We start from the raw sequence: 22725 nt of genomic DNA, 5'->3' as shown, positions 1-22725 counted from the left end.
GGTGTGGAGCGTTTGTATGGTCTGTGCAGAGAGGAGAGAACAGGGATAGACAGACACATAGTTGACAGGCTACAGAAGAGGCTACGCTAATGCAAAGGAGATTGGAATGACAAGTGGACTACACGTCTCGAATGTTCAGAAAGTTAAGCTTACGTAGCAAGAATCTTATTGACTAAAATGATTAAAAATGATACAGTACTGCTGAAGTAGACTAGCTGGCAGTGGCTGCGTTGTTGACTTTGTAGGCTAGCTGGCAGTGGCTGCGTTGTTGACACTACACTAATCAAGTCGTTCCGTTGAGTGTAATGGTTTCCACAGTGCTGCTATTCGGGGGCTAGCTGGCTAGCTAGCAGTGTTGATTACGTTACGTTGCGTTAAAAGAACGACAATAGCTGGCTAGCTAACCTAGAAAATCGCTCTAGACTACACAATTATCTTTGATACAAAGACGGCTATGTAGCTAGCTATGTAGCTAGCTACGATCAAACAAACGATCAAACAAATCAAACCGTTGTACTGTAATGAGATGAAATGAAAATGTGATACTACCTGTGGAGCGAAGCGTAATGCGCCCGGGTTGTTGAGTGCGGAAGCTAGCAGTGTCTCCTACGTTAAGGACGACAAATAGCTGGCTAGCTAACCTCGGTAAATTAAGATAATCACTCTAAGACTACACACTCTAAACTACACAATTATCTTGGATGCGAAGACAGCAAAGACAACTATCTAGCTAGCTAACACTACACTACACTAATCAAGTCGTTCAGTCGGTAGACGGTGGACGCTGGCTAGCAAACGTTTGCTAGCTGGCTAGCAAACGTCAGGACGACGAAATACGATAATTACGCAATTATCTTTGATACAAAGACGGCTATGTAGCTAGCTAAGAAGAAATTGCTAAGATTAGACAAATCAAACCGTTGTACTATAATGAAATGTAATGAAATGTAATGAAAAGTTATACTACCTGCAGACCGACGTGCGGATGCGACCGCTCGCTCCAACCCAGTTTACTGAACCAGTGGTTTACTAACCATGACCCAGTTTACTGAACCAGCGGTTTACTAACCATGACCCAGTTTACTGAATCAGCAGTTTACTAACCATGACCCAGTTTGCTGAACCAGCAGATTACTAACCATGACCCATGCCCAGTTTACTGAACCAGTGGTTTACTAACCATGACCCACTTTACTGAACCATTGGTTTACTAACCATGACCCAGTTTACTGAATCAGCGGTTTACTAACCATGACACATGCCTAGTTTACTGAATCAGCAGTTTACTAACCATGACCCACTTTACTGAACCATTGGTTTACTAACCATGACCCAGTTTACTGAATCAGCAGTTTACTAACCATGACCCACTTTACTGAACCATTGGTTTACTAACCATGACCCAGTTTACTGAATCAGCAGTTTACTAACCATGACCCATGCCCAGTTTACTGAACCAGCAGTTTACTAACCATGACCCATGCCCAGTTTACTGAATAAGCAGTTTACTAACCATGACCCAGTTTACTGCACCACTGGTTTACTAACCATGACCCAGTTTACTGAATCAGCAGTTTACTAACCATGACCCAGTTTGCTGAACCAGTGGTTTACTAACCATGACCCATGCCCAGTTTACTGAATCAGCAGTTTAGTAACCATGACCCAGTTTACTGAACCAGCGGTTTACTAACCATGACCCAGTTTACTGAACCAGCAGTTTACTAACCATGACCCATGTCCAGTTTACTGAACCAGCAGTTTACTAACCATGACCCAGTTTACTGAACCAGCAGTTTACTAACCATGACCCAGTTTACTGAATCAGCAGTTTACTAACCATGACCCATGCACAGTTTACTGAATCAGCAGTTTACTAACCATGACCCAGTTTACTGAACCAGTGGTTTACTAACCATGACCCAGTTTACTGAATCAGCAGTTTACTAACCATGACCCAGTTTACTGAATCAGAAGTTTACTAACCATGACCCATGCCCAGTTTACTGAATCAGCAGTTTACTAACCATGACCCATGCCCAGTTTACTGAACCAGCAGTTTACTAACCATGACCCAGTTTGCTGAACCAGTGGTTTACTAACCATGACCCATACACAGTTTACTGAATCAGCAGTTTACTAACCATGACCCAGTTTACTGAATCAGCAGTTTACTAACCATGAACCAGTTTACTGAATCAGCAGTTTACTAACCATGACCCAGTTTACTGAATCAGCAGTTTACTAACCATGACCCAGTTTACTGAATCAGAAGTTTACTAACCATGGCCCATGCCCAGTTTACTGAATCAGCAGTTTACTAACCATGACCATTGCCCAGTTTACTGAATCAGCAGTTTACTAACCATGACCCAGTTTACTGAACCAGTGGTTTACTAACCATGACCCATGCCCAGTTTACTGAATCAGCTGTTTACTAACCATGACCCAGTTTACTTAACCAGTGGTTTACTAACCATGACCCATGCCCAGTTTACTGAATCAGCAGTTTACTAACCATGACCCAGTTTACTGAACCAGCAGTTTACTAACCATGTCTGGAATAGACATCGCTAAACTCTGTTGGTGTCTGCTTGTCTTCCTGCTGTCTGGTTGTTAGACTGGGTGATGTCTCAGACTGGGTTAGACTGGGTGATGTCTCAGACTGGGTTAGACTGGGTGATGTCTCAGACTGGGTTAGACCGAGTAATGTCGGACTGTGTTAGACTGGGTAATGTCAGACTGTGTTAAACTGGGTTAGACTGAGTAATGTCGGACTGTGTTAGACTGGGTAATGTCAGACTGTGTTAAACTGGGTTAGACTGGGTAATGTCAGAGTGGGTTAAATCAAATCCAAATCAAATCAAATTTATTTATATAGCCCTTCGTACATCAGCTGATATCTCAAAGTGCTGTACAGAAACCCAGCCTAAAACCCCAAACAGCAAGCAATGCAGGTGTAGACTGGGTAATGTCAGACTGGGTTAAACTGGGTAATGTCAGACTGGGTTAGACTGGGTAATGTCAGACTGGGTTAGACTGGTTAATGTCAGACTGGGTAATGTCAGACTGGGTTAGACTGGGTAATGTCAGACTGGGTTAAACTGCGGCGCAGGTCCTAATCCAGGCACTTGTCATCTCCCGTCTGGATTACTGCAACTCGCTGTTGGCTGGGCTCCCTGCCTGTGCCATTAAACCCCTACAACTCATCCAGAACGCCGCAGCCCGTCTGGTGTTCAACCTTCCCAAGTTCTCTCACGTCACCCCGCTCCTCCGCTCTCTCCACTGGCTTCCAGTTGAAGCTCGCATCCGCTACAAGACCATGGTGCTTGCCTACGGAGCTGTGAGGGGAACGGCACCTCAGTACCTCCAGGCTCTGATCAGGCCCTACACCCAAACAAGGGCACTGCGTTCATCCACCTCTGGCCTGCTCGCCTCCCTACCACTGAGGAAGTACAGTTCCCGCTCAGCCCAGTCAAAACTGTTCGCTGCTCTGGCCCCCCAATGGTGGAACAAACTCCCTCACGACGCCAGGACAGCGGAGTCAATCACCACCTTCTGGAGACACCTGAAACCCCACCTCTTTAAGGAATACCTAGGATAGGATAAAGTAATCCTTCTCACCCCCCTTAAAAGATTTAGATGCACTATTGTAAAGTGGCTGCTCCACTGGATGTCATAAGGTGAATGCACCAATTTGTAAGTCGCTCTGGATAAGAACGTCTGCTAAATGACTTAAATGTAATGTAAATGAGTGGGGAATGACAGACTGGATTAATCTGGGTAATGTCAGACTGAGTTAAATTGGGTTAGACTGGGTAATGTCAGAGTCGGTTAGACTGGGTAATGTCAGACTGCATTAGACTGGGTAATGTCAGACTGGGTTAGACTGGGTAATGTCAGACTGGGTTAAACTAGTTTAGAGTGGGGAATGCCAGACTGGATTAAACTGGGTCAGATTGGGTTAAATTGGGTCAGACTGGGTTATGGAAGAACTGGACAGTAGTTTAGCAGTTAAATGCCTTAGAGGGATTCATATTAGATCAAATCTCTGAAATGTAGCTCTGAGCACCTAATGACTCAAGAATCTGTAGTAGTTGACTGGACCTTTAAGCTCAGCTCAGTGGAATAATGTTAAATAGGCTCAGTCAGAATGCCTGTAATTTACCTGACATTTTTTGCATTGTGTAAAATAACTCATATTAAAAATAGAGTTTCAGTTTTGCTGCTGGATTGTGGGGATTCTGGTTTACATAGCCTATATTAGGGATATCAGACAGGATGTTGGGGATATCAGACAGGATGTTGGGGGATATTAGACCATATGTTGTGGGGTATCAGAACATATGTTGGGGGTATAAGACCGTAGCTAAGGGAGATGGGATTGGGCTGGTTTGAACTCTAGTTACTCTAATACAGTGCCTTGCGAAAGTATTCGGCCCCCTTGAACTTTGCGACCTTTTGCCACATTTCAGGCTTCAAACATAAAGATATAAAACTGTATTTTTTTGTGAAGAATCAACAACAAGTGGGACACAATCATGAAGTGGAACGACATTTATTGGATATTTCAAACTTTTTTAACAAATCAAAAACTGAAAAATTGGGCGTGCAAAATTATTCAGCCCCCTTAAGTTAATACTTTGTAGCGCCACCTTTTGCTGCGATTACAGCTGTAAGTCGCTTGGGGTATGTCTCTATCAGTTTTGCACATCGAGAGACTGAATTTTTTTCCCATTCCTCCTTGCAAAACAGCTCGAGCTCAGTGAGGTTGGATGGAGAGCATTTGTGAACAGCAGTTTTCAGTTCTTTCCACAGATTCTCGATTGGATTCAGGTCTGGACTTTGACTTGGCCATTCTAACACCTGGATATGTTTATTTTTGAACCATTCCATTGTAGATTTTGCTTTATGTTTTGGATCATTGTCTTGTTGGAAGACAAATCTCCATCCCAGTCTCAGGTCTTTTGCAGACTCCATCAGGTTTTCTTCCAGAATGGTCCTGTATTTGGCTCCATCCATCTTCCCATCAATTTTAACCATCTTCCCTGTCCCTGCTGAAGAAAAGCAGGCCCAAACCATGATGCTGCCACCACGTTTGACAGTGGGGATGGTGTGTTCAGGGTGATGAGCTGTGTTGCTTTTACGCCAAACATAACGTTTTGCATTGTTGCCAAAAAGTTCAATTTTGGTTTCATCTGACCAGAGCACCTTCTTCCACATGTTTGATGTGTCTCCCAGGTGGCTTGTGGCAAACTTTAAACGACACTTTTTATGGATATCTATAAGAAATGGCTTTCTTCTTGCCACTCTTCCATAAATGCCAGATTTGTGCAATATACGACTGATTGTTGTCCTATGGACAGAGTGTCCCACCTCAGCTGTAGATCTCTGCAGTTCATCCAGAGTGATCATGGGCCTCTTGGCTGCATCTCTGATCAGTATTCTCCTTGTATGAGCTGAAAGTTTAGAGGGACGGCCAGGTCTTGGTAGATTTGCAGTGGTCTGATACTCCTTCCATTTCAATATTATCGCTTGCACAGTGCTCCTTGGGATGTTTAAAGCTTGGGAAATCTTTTTGTATCCAAATCCGGCTTTAAACTTCTTCACAACAGTATCTCGGACCTGCCTGGTGTGTTCCTTGTTCTTCATGATGCTCTCTGCGCTTTTAACGGACCTCTGAGACTATCACAGTGTAGGTGCATTTATACGGAGACTTGTTTACACACAGGTGGATTGTATTTATCATCATTAGTCATTTAGGTCAACATTGGATCATTCAGAGATCCTCACTGAACTTCTGGAGAGAGTTTGCTGCACTGAAAGTAAAGGGGCTGAATAATTTTGCACGCCCAATTTTTCCGTTTTTGATTTGTTAAAAAAGTTTGAAATATCCAATAAATGTCGTTCCACTTCATGATTGTGTCCCAATTGTTGTTGATTCTTCACAAAAAATACAGTTTTATATCTTTATGTTTGAAGCCTGAAATGTGGCAAAAGGTCGCAAAGTTCAAGGGGGCCGAATACTTTCGCAAGGCACTGTACATCGATATGTGATTGGGCTGGTTGAACTAATTTACTCTAGTAGAATGATATGTGATTGGGCTGTTTAGAATATAGTTACTCTAGTACAGTGAGATGGGATTGGGCTGTTTAGAATATAGTTACTCTAGTACAGTGAGATTGGATTGGGCTGTTTAGAATATAGTTACTCTAATAAATTGAGATGGGATTGGGCTGGTTAGATAATAGTTTAGTAAAGGGAAATGGGATTGGGCTGTTAGAACTCTATTTACTCTGGTACATTGACATGGGATTGGACTGGTTGTAATGGGTTGGTTTTGAGATGTATTGGGCTGGTTAAATCTCTAGTTACACTAGCACAGTGAGATGGGCTTGTGCTGGTTAGAACTCAAGATACTTTGATACATTGACATTGGACCTTTTCAAACTCTCGTTACTCTAGTACAGTGAGATGTGATTGGGCTGGATAAAACTCTAGTTGTAATAGAACATTAAGATGGGACTGGGCTGGTTTTTGAGATGCGATTGGGCTGGATAAAACTAGTTGCTATAGAACATTAAGATGCATTAGACTGGGTGTATCAGACCATATGTTGGAGATATCAGACCATACGTTGGAGATATCAGACCATATGTTGGGGATATCAGAACATTTGTTGGGGATATCAGACCATATCAGACCATATGTTGGAGATATCAGACCATATGTCAGGGATATCAGACCATATGTTGGGGATATCAGACCATATGTTGGAGATATCAGACCATATGTTGGAGATATCAGACCATATGTTGGGGATATCAGACCATATGTTGGAGATATCAGACCATATGTCGGGGATATCAGACCATATGTTGGAGATATCAGACCATATGTTGGGGATATCAGACGATATGTCGGAGATATCAGACCATATGTTGGAGATATCAGACCATATGTTGGAGATATCAGACCATATGTTGGAGATATCAGACCATATGTTGGAGATATTAGACCATATGTTGGAGATATCAGACCATATGTTGGAGATATCAGACCATATTTTGGAGATATCAGAAAATATGTTGGGGATATCAGACCATATGTTGGAGATATCAGACCATATGTTGGGTATATCAGACCATATGTTGGAGATATCAGACCATATTTTGGAGATATCAGAAAATATGTTGGGGATATCAGACCATATGTTGGAGATATCAGACCATATGTTGGAGATATCAGACCATATGTTGAAGATATCAGACCATATGTTGGAGATATCAGACCATATGTCGGGGATATCAGACCATATGTCGGGGATATCAGACCATATGTTGGAGATATCAGACAATATGTCGGAGATATCAGACCACATGTCGGAGATATCAGACTATATGTCGGAGATATCAGACCATATGTTGGAGATATTAGACCATATGTTGGGGATATCAGACCATATGTCGGGGATATCAGACCATATGTTGGAGATATCAGACCATATGTTGGAGATATCAGACCATATGTTGGAGATATCAGACCATATGTTGGAGATATCAGACCATATGTTGGAGATATTAGACCATATGTTGGGGATATCAGACCATATTTTGGAGATATCAGACCATGTGTTGGGGATATCAGACCATATGTTGGGGATATCAGACCATATTTTGGAGATATCAGACCATATTTTGGAGATATCAGACCATGTGTTGGAGATATCAGACCATGTGTTGGGGATATCAGACCATATGTTGGGGATATCAGACCATATGTTGGAGATATCAGACCATATGTCGGGGATATCAGACCATATGTTGGGGATATCAGACCACATGTTGGGGATATCAGACCACATGTTGGAGATATCAGACCACATGTTGGAGATATCAGACCACATGTTGGAGATATCAGACCACATGTTGGAGATATCAGACCACATGTTGGAGATATCAGACCATATGTTGGAGATATCAGACCAGGGATATAAGGCAAAGTAGTTTATTTTGTTTATTTTGTATTTTTTTCACTGTATTTTCCTCCTTCTGTCTGTCTTTTTTCTCTTTCTTTCTCTGCTGCCTTCTGTCGGTGCTGCAGTCCTAAGCGGTGTTCACTCTCAGGAGGTAGGTACTCTAATACATTGAAATGGGATTGGGCTGGTTAACACTGTAGTTACACTAGTACATTGAGATGGGATTGGTTTGGTTAGAACTCTAGTTACTTTCGTACAGTGATATGGATTGGGCTGGTTAAAACTCTAGATACTCATGTACATTGAGATGGGATTGGGCTGGTTAAAACTCTAGATACTCATGTACATTGAGATGGGATTGGGCTGGTTATTGAGATTGGATTGGGCTGTATAAAACTCTAGTTACTCTAGAACATTGAGATTGGATTGGGCTGGTTAGAACTCTAGTTGTTTTCGTACATTGAAATGGGATTGGGGTGGTTTGAATCTAGTTATTCAAATAAATTGAGATGGGATTGGGCTGGTTAGAACTAGTTACTCTAAAACATTGAGATGGGATTGGGCTGGTTAGAACTCTAGTTACTCTAGTACAGTGAGATTGGATTGGGCTGGTTAGAACTAGTTACTCTAAAAAATTGAGATGGGATTGGGCTGGTTAGCACTCTAGTTACTTTAGTACAGTGAGATGGGATTGGGCTGGTTAGAACTCTAGTTACTCTAGTCCATTGAGATATGCCTGGGCTGGTAAGATCCCTAGTTACTTTGGTACAGTGAGATAGGATTGGGCTGGTTAGAATCTAATTACTCTTGTACATTTAGATGGGATTGGGCTGTTAGAACTCTAGTACATTGAGCTAGGATTGTGCTGGTTAGAATTGTAGTTACTTTAGTACAATGAGATGGGATTGGGCTGGTTAGAACTCTAGTTACTCTAATATATTGAGTTTGGATTGGCTGGATTTAGAGATGGGATTGGGCTGGTTAACGCTAGTTACTCTAGTACACGGAGATGGGATTGGGCTGGTTACAACTCTAGTTACTCTAGTACATGGAGATGGGATTGGGCTGGTTAGAACTAGTTACTCCAGTATATAGGGATGGGATTGGGCTGGTTAGAACTCTAGTTACTTAAGTAAAATGAGACGGGATTGGGCTGGTTAGAACTGATTTAGCCTAGAACAGCAAGATGGGATTGGGCTGGTTAGAACTATAGTTTCTCTAGAACATTGAGATAGGATTGGGCTGGTAAGAACTCTAGGTACTCGAGTACATTGAGATGGGATTTGGCTGGTTGGAGCTCTAGTTACTCTAGTAAATTGTTATAGGATTTGGCAGGTTCGAATCTCGTTACTCTAATACATTGAGATGGGATTGCTCTGGTTAGAATCTAGTTACTCTAGTTACTGCTAGCGGCTTTACCTTCTGCACAGCCAGCCAGTTTTTTTTACCTGGATAATACTCGCCAGTCCCATCCACCGCTGCCCCCTGGACACTGATCACTTGGCTACATAGCTGATGCATGCTGGACTGTCCATTAATCACGGTACTCCATTCTGCTTGTTTATGTTTTATCTGTCGGCCCCAGCCGCACTCAGGCTCTGTGTGTAGTTAATCCGACCCTCCCTGCCTAGTCAACGCCATTTTACCTGCTGTTGTTGTGCTAGCTGATTAGCTGTTGTTGTCTCACCTGCTGTTTAGCTAGCTCTCCCAATTCAACACCAGTGATTACTGTATGCCTCGCTGTATGTCTCTCTCAAATGTCAATATGCCTTGTATACTGTTGTTCAGGTTAGTTATCATTGTTTTAGTTTACAATGGAGCCCCTAGTTCCACTCTTCATACCCCTGATACCTCCTTTGTCCCACCTCCCACACATGCGGTGACCTCACCCATTACAACCAGCATGTCCAGAGATACAACCTCTCTCATCATCACCCAGTGCCTGGGCTTACCTCTGCTGTACCCGCACCCCACCATACCCCTGTCTGCGCATTATGCCCTGAATATATTCTACCATGCCCAGAAATCTGCTCCTTTTACTCTCTGTCCCCAACGCTCTAGGCGACCAGTTTTGATAGCCTTTAGCCGCACCCTCATACTACTCCTCCTCTGTTCCGCGGGTGATGTGAAGGTAAACCCAGGCCCTGCATGTCCCCAGGCACCCTCATTTGTTGACTTCTGTGATCGAAAAAGCCTTGGTTTCATGCATGTCAACATCAGAAGCCTCCTCCCTAAGTTTGTTTTACTCACTGCTTTAGCACACTCTGCTAACCCTGATGTCCTTGCCGTGTCTGAATCCTGGCTCAGGAAGGCCACCAAAAATTCTGAGATTTCCATACCCAACTATAACATTTTCCGTCAAGATAGAACCGCCAAAGGGGGAGGAGTTGCAGTCTACTGCAGAGATAGCCTGCAAAGTAATGTCATACTTTCCAGGTCCATAGCCAAACAGTTTCGAACTACTAATTAAAAAAATTACTCTCTCCAGAAATAAGTCTCTCACTGTTGCCGCCTGCTACCGACCCCCCTCAGCTCCCAGCTGTGCCCTGGACACCATTTGTGAATTGATCGCCCCCCATCTAGCTTCAGAGTTTGTTCTGTTAGGTGACCTAAACTGGGATATGCTTAACACCCCGGCAGTCCTACAATCTAAGCTAGATGCCCTCAATCTCACACAAATCATCAAGGAACCCACCAGGTACAACCCTAAATCTGTAAACAAGGGCACCCTCATAGACGTCATCCTGACCAACTGGCCCTCCAAATACACCTCTGCTGTCTTCAACCAGGATCTCAGCGATCACTGCCTCATTGCCTGTATCCGCTACGGAGCCACAGTCAAACGACCACCCCTCATCACTGTCAAACGCTCCCTAAAACACTTCTGTGAGCAGGCCTTTCTAATCGACCTGGCCCGGGTATCCTGGAAGGACATTGACCTCATCCCGTCAGTTGAGGATGCCTGGTCATTCTTTAAAAGTAACTTCCTCACCATTTTAGATAAGCATGCTCCGTTCAAAAAATGCAGAACTAATAACAGATTTAGCCCTTGGTTCACTCCAGACCTGACTGCCATCGACCAGCACAAAAACATCCTGTGGCGGACTGCAATAGCATCGAATAGTCCCCGCGATATGCAACTGTTCAGGGAAGTCAGGAACCAATACACGCAGTCAGTCAGGAAAGCTAAGGCCAGCTTCTTCAGGCAGAAGTTTGCATCCTGTAGCACCAACTCCAAAAAGTTCTGGGACACTGAAGTCCATGGAGAACAAGAGCACCTCCTCCCAGCTGCTCACTGCACTAAGGCTAGGTAACACGGTCACCACCGGTAAACCCATGATTATCGAAAACTTCAACAAGCATTTCTCAACGGCTGGCCATGCCTTCCGCCTGGCTACTCCAACCTCGGCCAACAGCTCCCCCCCCCGCAGCTTCTCGCCCAAGCCTCTCCAGGTTCTCCTTTACCCAAATCCAGATAGCAGATGTTCTGAAAGAGCTGCAAAACCTGGACCCGTACAAATCAGCTGGGCTTGACAATCTGGACCCTCTATTTCTGAAACTATCCGCCGCCATTGTCGCAACCCCTATTACCAGCCTGTTCAACCTCTCTTTCATATCGTCTGAGATCCCCAAGGATTGGAAAGCTGCCGCAGTCATCCCCCTCTTCAAAGGGGGAGACACCCTGGACCCAAACTGTTACAGACCTATATCCATCCTGCCCTGCCTATCTAAGGTCTTCGAAAGCCAAGTCAACAAACAGGTCACTGACCATCTCGAATCCCACCGTACCTTCTCCGCTGTGCAATCTGGTTTCCGAGCCGGTCACGGGTACACCTCAGCCAAGCTCAAGGTACTAAACGATATCATAACCGCCATCGATAAAAGACAGTACTGTGCAGCAGTCTTCATCGACCTTGCCAAGGCTTTCGACTCTGTCAATCACCATATTCTTATCGGCAGACTCAGTAGCCTCGGTTTTTCGGATGACTGCCTTGCCTGGTTCACCAATTACTTTGCAGACAGAGTTCAGTGTGTCAAATCGGAGGGCATGCTGTCCGGTCCTCTGGCAGTCTCTATGGGGGTGCCACAGGGTTCAATTCTCGGGCCGACTCTTTTCTCTGTATATATCAATGATGTTGCTCTTGCTGCGGGCGATTCTCTGATCCACCTCTACGCAGACGACACCATTCTATATACTTCCGGCCCGTCCTTGGACACTGTGCTATCTAACCTCCAAACGAGCTTCAATGCCATACAACACTCCTTCCGTGGCCTCCAACTGCTCTTAAACGCTACTAAAACCAAATGCATGCTTTTCAACCGTTCGCTGCCTGCACCCGCACGCCTGACCAGCATCACCACCCTGGATGGTTCCGACCTTGAATATGTGGACATCTATAAGTACCTAGGTGTCTGGCTAGACTGTAAACTCTCCTTCCAGACTCATATCAAACATCTCCAATCGAAAATCAAATCAAGAGTCGGCTTTCTATTCCGCAACAAAGCCTCCTTCACTCACGCCGCCAAACTTACCCTCGTAAAACGGACTATCCTACCGATCCTCGACTTCGGCTATGTCATCTACAAAATTGCTTCCAACACTCTACTCAGCAAACTGTATGCAGTTTATCACAGTGCCATCCGTTTTGTCACTAAAGCACCTTATACCACCCACCACTGCGACCTGTATGCTCTAGTCGGCTGGCCCTCGCTACATATTCGTCGCCAGACCCACTGGCTCCAGGTCATCTACAAGTCCATGCTAGGTAAAGCTCCGCCTTATCTCAGTTCACTGGTCACGATGGCAACACCCACCCGTAACACGCGTTCCAGCAGGTGTATCTCACTGATCGTCCCTAAAGCCAACACCTCATTTGGCCGCCTTTCGTTCCAGTTCTCTGCTGCCTGTGACTGGAACGAATTGCAAAAATCGCTGAAGTTGGAGACTTTTATCTCCCTCACCAACTTCAAACATCTGCTATCTGAGCAGCTAACCGATCGCTGCCACTGTACATAGTCTATCGGTAAATAGCCCACCCATTTTTACCTACCTCATCCCCATACTGTTTTTATTTATTTACTTTTCTGCTCTTTTGCACACCAATATCTCTACCTGTACATGACCATCTGATCATTTATCACTCCAGTGTTAATCTGCAAAATTGTAATTATTCGCCTACCTCCTCATGCCTTTTGCACACAATGTATATAGACTCTCCTTTTTCTACTGTATTATTGACTTGTTAATTGTTTACTCCATGTGTAACTCTGTGTTGTCTGTTCACACTGCTATGCTTTATCTTGGCCAGGTCGCAGTTGCAAATGAGAACTTGTTCTCAACTAGCCTACCTGGTTAAATAAAGGTGAAAAAAAACATTGAGATGGTAATGGGCTGGTTAGAACTCTAGTTACATTAGTAAAGTGATATGGGATTGGGCTGGTCAGAATCTAGATCTTTAGTAAAGTGAGGTGGATATGGGTCTGGTTAGATCTCTAGTTACTCTAGTACATTGAGATGGGATTGGTCTGGTTAGAACTCTAGTTACTTTAGTACATTAAGATGAGATTGGGCTGGTTAGAACTCTCGTTACTGTAGTTCACTGAGATGGGAATGGGCTGGTTAGAAATCTAGTTACTTTGGTACAGTGAGATTGGATTGGGGTGATTAGAATCTAGTTACTTTAGTACATTGAGATGGGAATGGGCTTGTTAGAATATAGTTTCTCTAATACAGTGAGATGGGATTGGGCTGGTTAGAATATAGTTTCTCTAATACAGTGAGATGGGATTGGGCTGGTTAGAACGCTAGTAACACTAGTATATTGAGATGGGTTTGTGGTGGTTAGAATCTAGTTACTCTAATACATTGAGAAGGGATTGGGTTTGTTAGAACTCGAGTTACTTTAGAACATTGAGATGGGAACGGGCTGGTTAGAACTCTAGTTACTTTAGTACACTGAGATGGGATTGGGCTGGTTTTAATCTAGTTACTCTAGTACATTTAGATGGGATTGGGCTGGTTTGAACTCTAGTTACTCTAGTATATTGAGTTTGGATTGGCTGGAGATGGGATTGGGCTGGTTAACGCTAGTTACTCTACTACATTGAGATGAGATTGGGCTGGTTACATCTCTAGTTACTTTAGTAAAGTGAGATGGATATGGGTGTGCTTTTTACTGTAGTTACTCTACTGCATTGTGATTGGATTGGGCTGGTTAGAACTCGAGTACATTAAGATGAGATTGGGCTGGTTAGAACTATTGTTACTATAGTACAGTTAGATGGGATTGGGCTGGTTAAAACTCTAGGTTCTCTCGTACATGGAGATATGATTGGGCTGGTTAGAACTCTAGTTACCCTACTACATTGAGATTGGATTGGGCTGGTTACTAATCTAGTTACTTTAGTACAGTGTGATGGAATTTTTCTGGGTAGAGCTCAAATTACTTAAATTGCTATAGGATTTGGCAGGTTAGAATCTAGTTACTCTAATACATTGAGATGGGATTGGGCTGGTTAGAATCTAGTTACTCTAGTATATTTAAATGGGATTGGGCTGTTAGGACTCTAGTACATTGAGATAGGATTGGGATTGTTAGAACTGTAGTTACTTTAGTACAGTGAGATTTGGCTGGTCAGAACTCTAGTTACTCTAGCATATTGAGATGGGATTGGCTTGTTATTCAGATGGGATTGGGCTGGTTTAAACTAGTTACTCTAGTGCTTTGAGATGGGTTTGGGATATTTATAATTAATTTAGTCTAGGACAGTGAATGGGATTGGGCTGGTCAGAACTCTTGTTACTCGAGTACATTGAGATGGGATTGGGCTGGTTATTGAGATTGGATTGGGCTGGATATAATCTAGGTACACTGATACATTGAGATGGGATTGGTCTTGTTAGAATTCTAGTTACTCTAACACATTAAAATGGGATTTGGATGATTAGAACTCTAGGTACTCTACTACATTGAGTTGCTTTGGGCTGGTTAGAACTCTAGTTGCTCTAGAACATTGAGATGGGATTGGGCTGGTTATTGAGCTGAGAGTGTGCTGGTTAAAACTTGTTACTCTAGTACATTGCGATTGGATTGGGCTGGTTAGAACTCTAGTTTCTCTGGTACAGTGTGTTTTGATTTGGTTGGTTTGAACGACAGTAGGCTAAAATAGGATTGTAACCATTTCTGGACCTGTATTCCAGGAGGAAGAGGAGGTCCAGGAGGAGCAGGAGGAGGAGGTGCAACCAGAAGAGGAGGTGCAGGAGGAGGAGCAGCAGCAGGAGGAAGACGTCCTAGAGACATGGACAGGGAAAGCCTGCACATGTGACTGTGAAGGGGGGGAGTCTGCGACAGGTACCCCCACTATGACATCACCTGTCCTGGCCACATCGCCTCCTCAGAGCCGCCCACTAGACTGCATGCCAGGTGAGGATAGGATTCCGCCCAGGTCACCTGACCTTGCAGTGGTGAACGACTGTATCTGTGGTCACCTACTGTACTTGTGGTCACCTAGCTATAGTCACCTAGATATAGTCACCTTGCTATAGTCACCTACTGTACCTGTGGTCACCTAGCTATGGTCAACTACTGTACCTGTGGTCACCTAGCTATAGTCTCCTACTGTAACCGTGGTCACCTAGCTATTGTAAATCAAATCAAATTTGATTTGTCACATACACATGGTTAGCCGATGTTAATGCGAGTGTAGCGAAATGCTTGTGCTTCTGGTTCCGACAATGCAGTACTATCCAACGAGTAATCTAACCTAACAATTTCACAACAATTACCTTATACACACAAGTGTAAAGGAATGAATAAGAATATGTACATTAAAAAAAATATATGAATGAGTGATGGTATAGAATGGCATAGGCAAGATACAGTGGATGGTATAGAGTACAGTATATGCATATGAGATGAGTAATGTAGGATATGTAAACATATAAAAGTGTCATTGTTTAAAGTGGCTAGTGATACATGTATTACATAAAGATGGCAAGATGCAGTAGATGGTACAGAGTACAGTATATACATATGAGATGAGTAATGTAGGGTATGTAAACATTATATGAAGTGGCATTGTTTAAAGTGGCTAGTGATACATTTATTACATACATTTTTTCATTATTAAAGTGGCTGTAGTTGAGTCAGTATGTTGGCAGCAGCCACTCAATGTTAGTGATGGCTGTTTAACAGTCTGATGGCCTTGAGAAGCTGTTTTTCAGTCTCTCTGTCCCTGCTCCTTCTGGATGATAGCAAGGTGAACAGGCAGTGGCTCGGTGGATGTTTTTTCCTTGATGATCTTTTTGGCCTTCCTGTGACATCGGGTGGTGTAGGTGTCCTGGAGGGCAGGTAGTTTGCACCCGGTGATGCGTTGTGCAGACCTCACTACCCTTTGGAGAATCTTACTGTTATGGGCGGAGCAGTTGCCGTACCAGGCGGTGATACAGCCCGCCAGGATGCTCTCGATTGTGCATCTGTAAAAGTTTGTGAGTGTTTTTGGTGACAAGCCAAATTTCTTCAGCCTCCTGAAGTTGAAGAGGCGGTGCTGCTGCTACTGTCCCAGCAATGTGGATAGGGGGCTGCTCCCTCTGCTGTTTCCTGAAGTCCACGATCATCTCCTTTGGAAGGAGATGATTGTGGACTTCAGGGGCCCTCACCTCCTCCCTGTAGGCCGTCTCGTCGTTGTTGGTAATCAAGCCTACCACTGTAGTGTCGTTTGCAAACTTGATGATTGAGTTGGAGGCGTGCATGGCCACGCAGTCGTGGGTGAACAGGGAGTACAGGAGAGGGCTGAGAACACACCCTTGTGGGGCCCCAGTGTTGAGGATCAGCAGGGTGGAGATGTTGTTACCTACCCTCACCACCTGGGTGCGGCCCGTCAGGAACTCCAGGACCCAGTTGCACAGGGTGGGGTCGAGACCCAGGGTCTCGAGCTTGATGACGAGTTTGGAGGGTACTATGGTGTTAAATGCTGAGTTGTAGTCGATGAACAGCATTCTCATATAGGTATTCCTCTTGTCCAGATGGGTTAGGGCAGTGTGATTGCGATTGCGTCGTCTGTGGACCTATTGGGACGGTAAGCAAATTGGAGTGGGTCTAGGGTGTCCGGTAGGGTGGAGGTGATATGGTCCTTGACTAGTCTCTCAAAGCACTTCATTATGACAGAAGTGAGTGCTATGGGGCGGTAGTCATTTAGCTCAGTTACCTTAGCTTTCTTGGGAACATGAATATTGGTGGCCCTCTTGAAGCATTTGGGGACAGCAGACTGGGATAAGGATTGATTGAATATGTCTGTAAACACACCAGCCAGCTGGACTGTGCATGCTCTGAGGACGCGGCTGGGAGGGTTGGCACGTTTAAACGTTTTGCTCATGTCGGCTGCAGTGAAGGAGAGTCCGCAGGTTTTGGTAGCGGGCTGTGTCAGTGGCACTGTATTGTCCTCAAAGCGAGCAAAGAAGTTGTTTCTGAGCCGTTGAATTGCGACTCTACTTTGTCTCTATACTGATGCTTAGCTTGTTTGATTGCCTTTTGGAGGGAATAGCTACACTGTTTGTATTCGGTCATGTTTCCGGTCACCTTGCCCTGATTAAAAGCAGTGTTTCGAACTTTCAGTTTTGCGTGAATGCTGCCATCAATCCACAGTTTCTGGTTTGGGAATGTTTTAATAGATGCTGTGGGTATGACATTGCCGATGCACTTGCAAATAAACCCACTCACCGACTCAGTGTATTCGTCAATGTTGTTGTTCGCCGCAATGCGGAACATATCCCAGTCCAATCGAAGCAATCTTGAAGTGTGGAATCCGATTGGTTGGACCAGCGTTGAACAGACCTGAGTGCGGGAGCTTCCTGTTTTAGTTTCTGTCTATAGGCTGGAAGCAACAAAATAGAGTTGTGGTCAGATTTTCAGAAAGGAGGGCGGGGGAGGGCCTTATACGCGTTGCGGAAGTTAGAATAGCAATGATCTAGGGTTTTGCCGGCCCTGGTTGCGCAATCGATATGCTGATAGAATTTAGGAAGCCTTGTTTTCAGATTAGCCTTGTTAAAATCCCCAGCTACAATAAATACAGCCTCAGGATATGTGGTTTCCAGTTTACATAGAGTCAGGTGAACAGAAGGACTTGAGTTCCTGTATGTTGTTATGATCACACCACGTCTCGTTAATCATAAGGCATACCCCCCCCCGCCCTTCTTCTTACCAGAAAGATGCTTGTTTCTGTCGGCGCGATGCGTGAAGAAACCAGCTGGCTGTACCGACTCCGATAGCATGTCTCGAGTGAGCCATGTTTCCGTAAAACAAAGAACGTTACAGTCTCTGATGTCTCTCTGGAAGGGTAGCCTTCCAGAGAGACATCAGAGACTGTAACGTTCTTTGTAGCCTTCCAGAGGCACGGATTTCGCCTACCTTGTTGACAAGAGACTGGACATTGGCGTGTAGTATGCTTGGGAGCAGTGCGCGATGTGCCCGTCTACGGAGCCTGACCAGAAGACCGCTCCGTCTGCCCCTTCTACGGCGTCGTTGTTTTGGGTCGCCGGCTGGGATCCGATCCATTGTCCTTGGTGGTGAGCAAAACAGAGGATCCGCTTCGGGAAAGTCATATTCCTGGTCGTAATGTTGGTGAGTTGACGTTGCTCTGATATCCAATAGTTACTCCCGACTGTATGTAATAAAACCTAAGATTACCTGGGGTAACAATGTAAGAAATAAAACTACATCATTTCCTAGAAACGCGAAGAGAGCCGGCCATCTCTGTCGGCGCCGGAAGTAAACACCTACTGTACCTGTGGTCACCTAGCTATAGTCACCTACTGTACCTGTGGTCACCTAGCTAGAGTCTCCCACTGTACCTGTGGTCACCTACTGTACCTGTGGTCAACTAGCTATAGTCTCCTACTGTGCCTGTGGTCACTTACTATACCAGTATACTATATACTGCTGGGTTAGTACTGTTGGGTTGGGGTTAGTATTGTTGGGTTTGGGATTTATACTGTTAGGTTAGGGTTAGTACTTTTGGGTTAGGGTTAGTACTGTTGGGTTAGGGTTAGTACTGTTGGGTTAGTACTGTTGGGTTGGGGTTAGTACAGTTGGGTTAGTACCGTTGGGTTGGGGTTAGTACTGTTGGGTTAGGGTTAGTACTGTTGGGTTAGGGTTAGTACTGTTGGGTTAGGGTTAGTACTGTTGGGTTTGAGTTAGTACTGTTGGATTTGGGTTAGTACTGTTGGGTTAGTACTGTTGGGTTAGGGTTAGTACTGTTGGGTTAGTACTGTTGGGTTGGGGTTAGTACTGTTGGGTTGGGGTTTGTACTGTTGGGTTAGGGTTAGTACTGTTGGGTTAGTACTGTTGGGTTAGGGTTAGTACTGTTGGGTTAGTACTGTTGGGTTGGGGTTAGTACTGTTGGGTTGGGGTACTGTTGGGTTGGGGTTAGTACTGTTGGGTTGGGGTTAGTACAGTTGGGTTAGTACCGTTGGGTTGGGGTTAGTACTGTTGGGTTAGGGTTAGTACTGTTGGGTTAGGGTTAGTACTGTTGGGTTTGGGTTAGTACTGTTGGGTTGGGTTTAGTACTGTTGGGTTAGTACTGTTGGGTTAGGGTTAGTACTGTTGGGTTAGGGTTAGTACTGTTGGGTTGGGGTTAGTACTGTTGGGTTGGGGTTGGTACTGTTGGGTTAGGGTTAGTACTGTTGGGTTAGTACTGTTGGGTTGGGTTTAGTACTGTTGGGTTAGTACTGTTGGGTTAGGGTTAGTACTGTTGGGTTAGGATTAGTACTGTTGGGTTAGTACTGTTGGGTTAGTACTGTTGGGTTGGGGTTAGTACTGCTGGGTTAGTACTGTTGGGTTGGGGTTAGTACTGTTGGGTTGGGGTTTGTACTGTTGGGTTAGGGTTAGTACTGTTGGGTTAGTACTGTTGGGTTAGGGTTAGTACTTTTGGTTTGGGTTAGTACTGTTGGGTTGGGGTTAGTACTGTTGGATTAGGGTTAGTACTGTTGGGTTTGGGTTAGTACTGTTGGGTTGGGGTTAGTACTGTTGGGTTAGGGTTAGTACTGTTGAGTTAGGGTTAGTACTGTTGGGTTAGGGTTAGTACTGTTGGGTTAGTACTGTTGGGTTGGGGTTAGTACAGTTGGGTTAGTACCGTTGGGTTGGGGTTAGTACTGTTGGGTTAGGGTTAGTACTGTTGGGTTAGGGTTAGTACTGTTGGGTTAGGGTTAGTACTGTTGGGTTTGGGTTAGTACTGTTGGATTTGGGTTAGTACTGTTGGGTTAGTACTGTTGGGTTAGGGTTAGTACTGTTGGGTTAGTACTGTTGGGTTGGGGTTAGTACTGTTGGGTTGGGGTACTGTTGGGTTGGGGTTAGTACTGTTGGGTTGGGGTTTGTACTGTTGGGTTAGGGTTAGTACTGTTGGGTTAGTACTGTTGGGTTAGGGTTAGTACTGTTGTGTTGGCGTAGGTACTGTTGGGTTGGGGTTAGTACTGTTGGGTTGGGGTTAGTACTGTTGGGTTAGGGTTAGTACTGTTGTGTTGGCGTAGGTACTGTTGGGTTGGGGTTAGTACTGTTGGGTTGGGGTTAGTACTGTTGGGTTGGGGTTGGTACTGTTGGGTTAGGGTTAGTACTGTTGGGTTAGTACTGTTGGGTTGGGTTTAGTACTGTTGGGTTAGTACTGTTGGGTTAGGGTTAGTACTGTTGGGTTAGGGTTAGTACTGTTGGGTTAGTACTGTTGGGTTAGTACTGTTGGGTTGGGGTTAGTACTGCTGGGTTAGTACTGTTGGGTTGGGGTTAGTATTGTTGGGTTTGGGATTTATACTGTTAGGTTAGGGTTAGTACTTTTGGGTTAGGGTTAGTACTGTTGGGTTAGGGTTAGTACTGTTGGGTTAGGGTTAGTACTGTTGGGTTAGTACTGTTGGGTTGGGGTTAGTATTGTTGGGTTTGGGATTTATACTGTTAGGTTAGGGTTAGTACTGTTGAGTTAGGGTTAGTACTGTTGGGTTAGGGTTAGTACTGTTGGGTTAGTACTGTTGGGTTGGGGTTAGTACAGTTGGGTTAGTACCGTTGGGTTGGGGTTAGTACTGTTGGGTTAGGGTTAGTACTGTTGGGTTAGGCCAGTTAGTACTGCACATGGTTAGGCGGGTTAGTACTGTTGGGTTTGAGTTAGTACTGTTGGATTTGGGTGAAGTACTGTTGGGTTAGTACTGTTGGGTTAGCGGGTTAGTACTGTTATTTAGTACTGTTGGGTTAGTACTGTTGGGTTGGGGTTAGTACTGTTGGGTTGGGGTACTGTTGGGTTGGGGTTAGTACTGTTGGGTTGGGGTTTGTACTGTTGGGTTAGGGTTAGTACTGTTGGGTTAGTACTGTTGGGTTAGGGTTAGTACTGTTGGGTTAGTACTGTTGGGTTAGTACTGTTGGGTTGGGGTTAGTACTGTTGGGTTGGGGTACTGTTGGGTTGGGGTTAGTACTGTTGGGTTGGGGTTAGTACAGTTGGGTTAGTACCGTTGGGTTGGGGTTAGTACTGTTGGGTTAGGGTTAGTACTGTTGGGTTAGGGTTAGTACTGTTGGGTTTGGGTTAGTACTGTTGGGTTGGGTTTAGTACTGTTGGGTTAGTACTGTTGGTTAGGGTTAGTACTGTTGGGTTAGGGGTTAGTTTACTGTTGGGTTAGTACTGTTGGGTTAGTACTGTTGGGTTGGGGTTAGTGCTGCTGCCTTGGTTAGTACTGTTGGGTTGGGGTTGGTACTGTTGGGTTGGGGTTAGTACTGTTGGGTTGGGGTTTGTACTGTTGGGTTAGGGTTAGTACTGTTGGGTTAGTACTGTTGATCTCATATTGCTGCGTGTGTGTTAATCTGCATGTCTGTGAGCGTGGTTAGGCTGTTGGGTTAGGGTTAGTACTTTTGGTTTTGGTTAGTACTGTTGGGTTGGTTAGTACTGTTGGATTAGGGTTAGTACTGTTGGGTTTGGGTTAGTACTTTTGGGTTGGGGTTAGTACTGTTGGGTTGGGGTTAGTACAGTTGGGTTAGTACTGTTGGGTTGGGGTTAGTACTGTTGGGTTAGGGTTAGTACTGTTGGGTTGGGGTTAGTACTGTTGGGTTGGGGATAGTACTGTTGGGTTAGGGTTAGTACTGTTGGGTTAGGGTTAGTACTGTTGGGTTAGTACTGTTGGGTTGGGGTTAGTACTGTTGGGTTAGTACTGTTGGGTTGGGGTTAGTACTGTTGGGTTGGGGTTAGTACTGTTGGGTTAGGGTTAGTACTGTTGGGTTGGGGTTAGTACTGTTGGGTTGGGGATAGTACTGTTGGGTTAGGGTTAGTACTGTTGGGTTAGTACTGTTGGATTAGTACTGTTGGGTTTGGGTTAGTACTGTTGGGTTGGGTTTATTAATGTTGGATTAGGGTTAGTACTGTTGGGTTAGGGTTAGTACTGTTGGGTTAGTACTGTTGGGTTGGGGTTAGTACTGTTGGGTTAGTACTGTTGGGTTGGGGTTAGTACTGTTGGGTTAGGGTTAGTACTGTTGGGTTGGGGTTAGTACTGTTGGGTTAGTACTGTTAGGTTAGGGTTAGTACTGTTAGGTTGGGGTTAGTACTGTTGGGTTAGTACTGTTGGGTTAGTACCTTTGGGTTAGTACTGTTGGGTTGGGGTTAGTATTGTTGGGTTAGTACTGTTGGGTTAGGGTTAGTACTGTTGGGTTAGGGTTAGTACTGTTGGGTTAGTACTGTTGGGTTAGTACTGTTGGGTTAGTACTGTTGGGTTAGGGTTAGTACTGTT

At 44.6% G+C, this 22725-nt stretch overlaps 1 protein-coding gene across 1 annotated transcript in view; it reads left to right on the top strand.

Moving 5' to 3' along the window:
* Positions 1 to 22725, top strand: part of LOC115118149 (retinoschisin-like) — a 60838-nt gene that overhangs the window by 6813 nt on the left and 31300 nt on the right. The window contains exons 2-3 of the mRNA XM_065009395.1: positions 8105 to 8130; positions 15181 to 15403. Of these exons, the coding sequence (XP_064865467.1) occupies positions 8105 to 8130; positions 15181 to 15403 (249 nt within the window). The remainder of the gene's footprint in view (positions 1 to 8104; positions 8131 to 15180; positions 15404 to 22725) is intronic.

The sequence above is a fragment of the Oncorhynchus nerka genome, linkage group LG24 (assembly GCF_034236695.1).
Source record: "Oncorhynchus nerka isolate Pitt River linkage group LG24, Oner_Uvic_2.0, whole genome shotgun sequence".
Taxonomy (NCBI): Eukaryota; Metazoa; Chordata; class Actinopteri; order Salmoniformes; family Salmonidae; genus Oncorhynchus; species Oncorhynchus nerka.
Note: the sequence above shows the minus strand (reverse complement) of the source record. Positions and strands in the feature narration are given on the sequence as shown.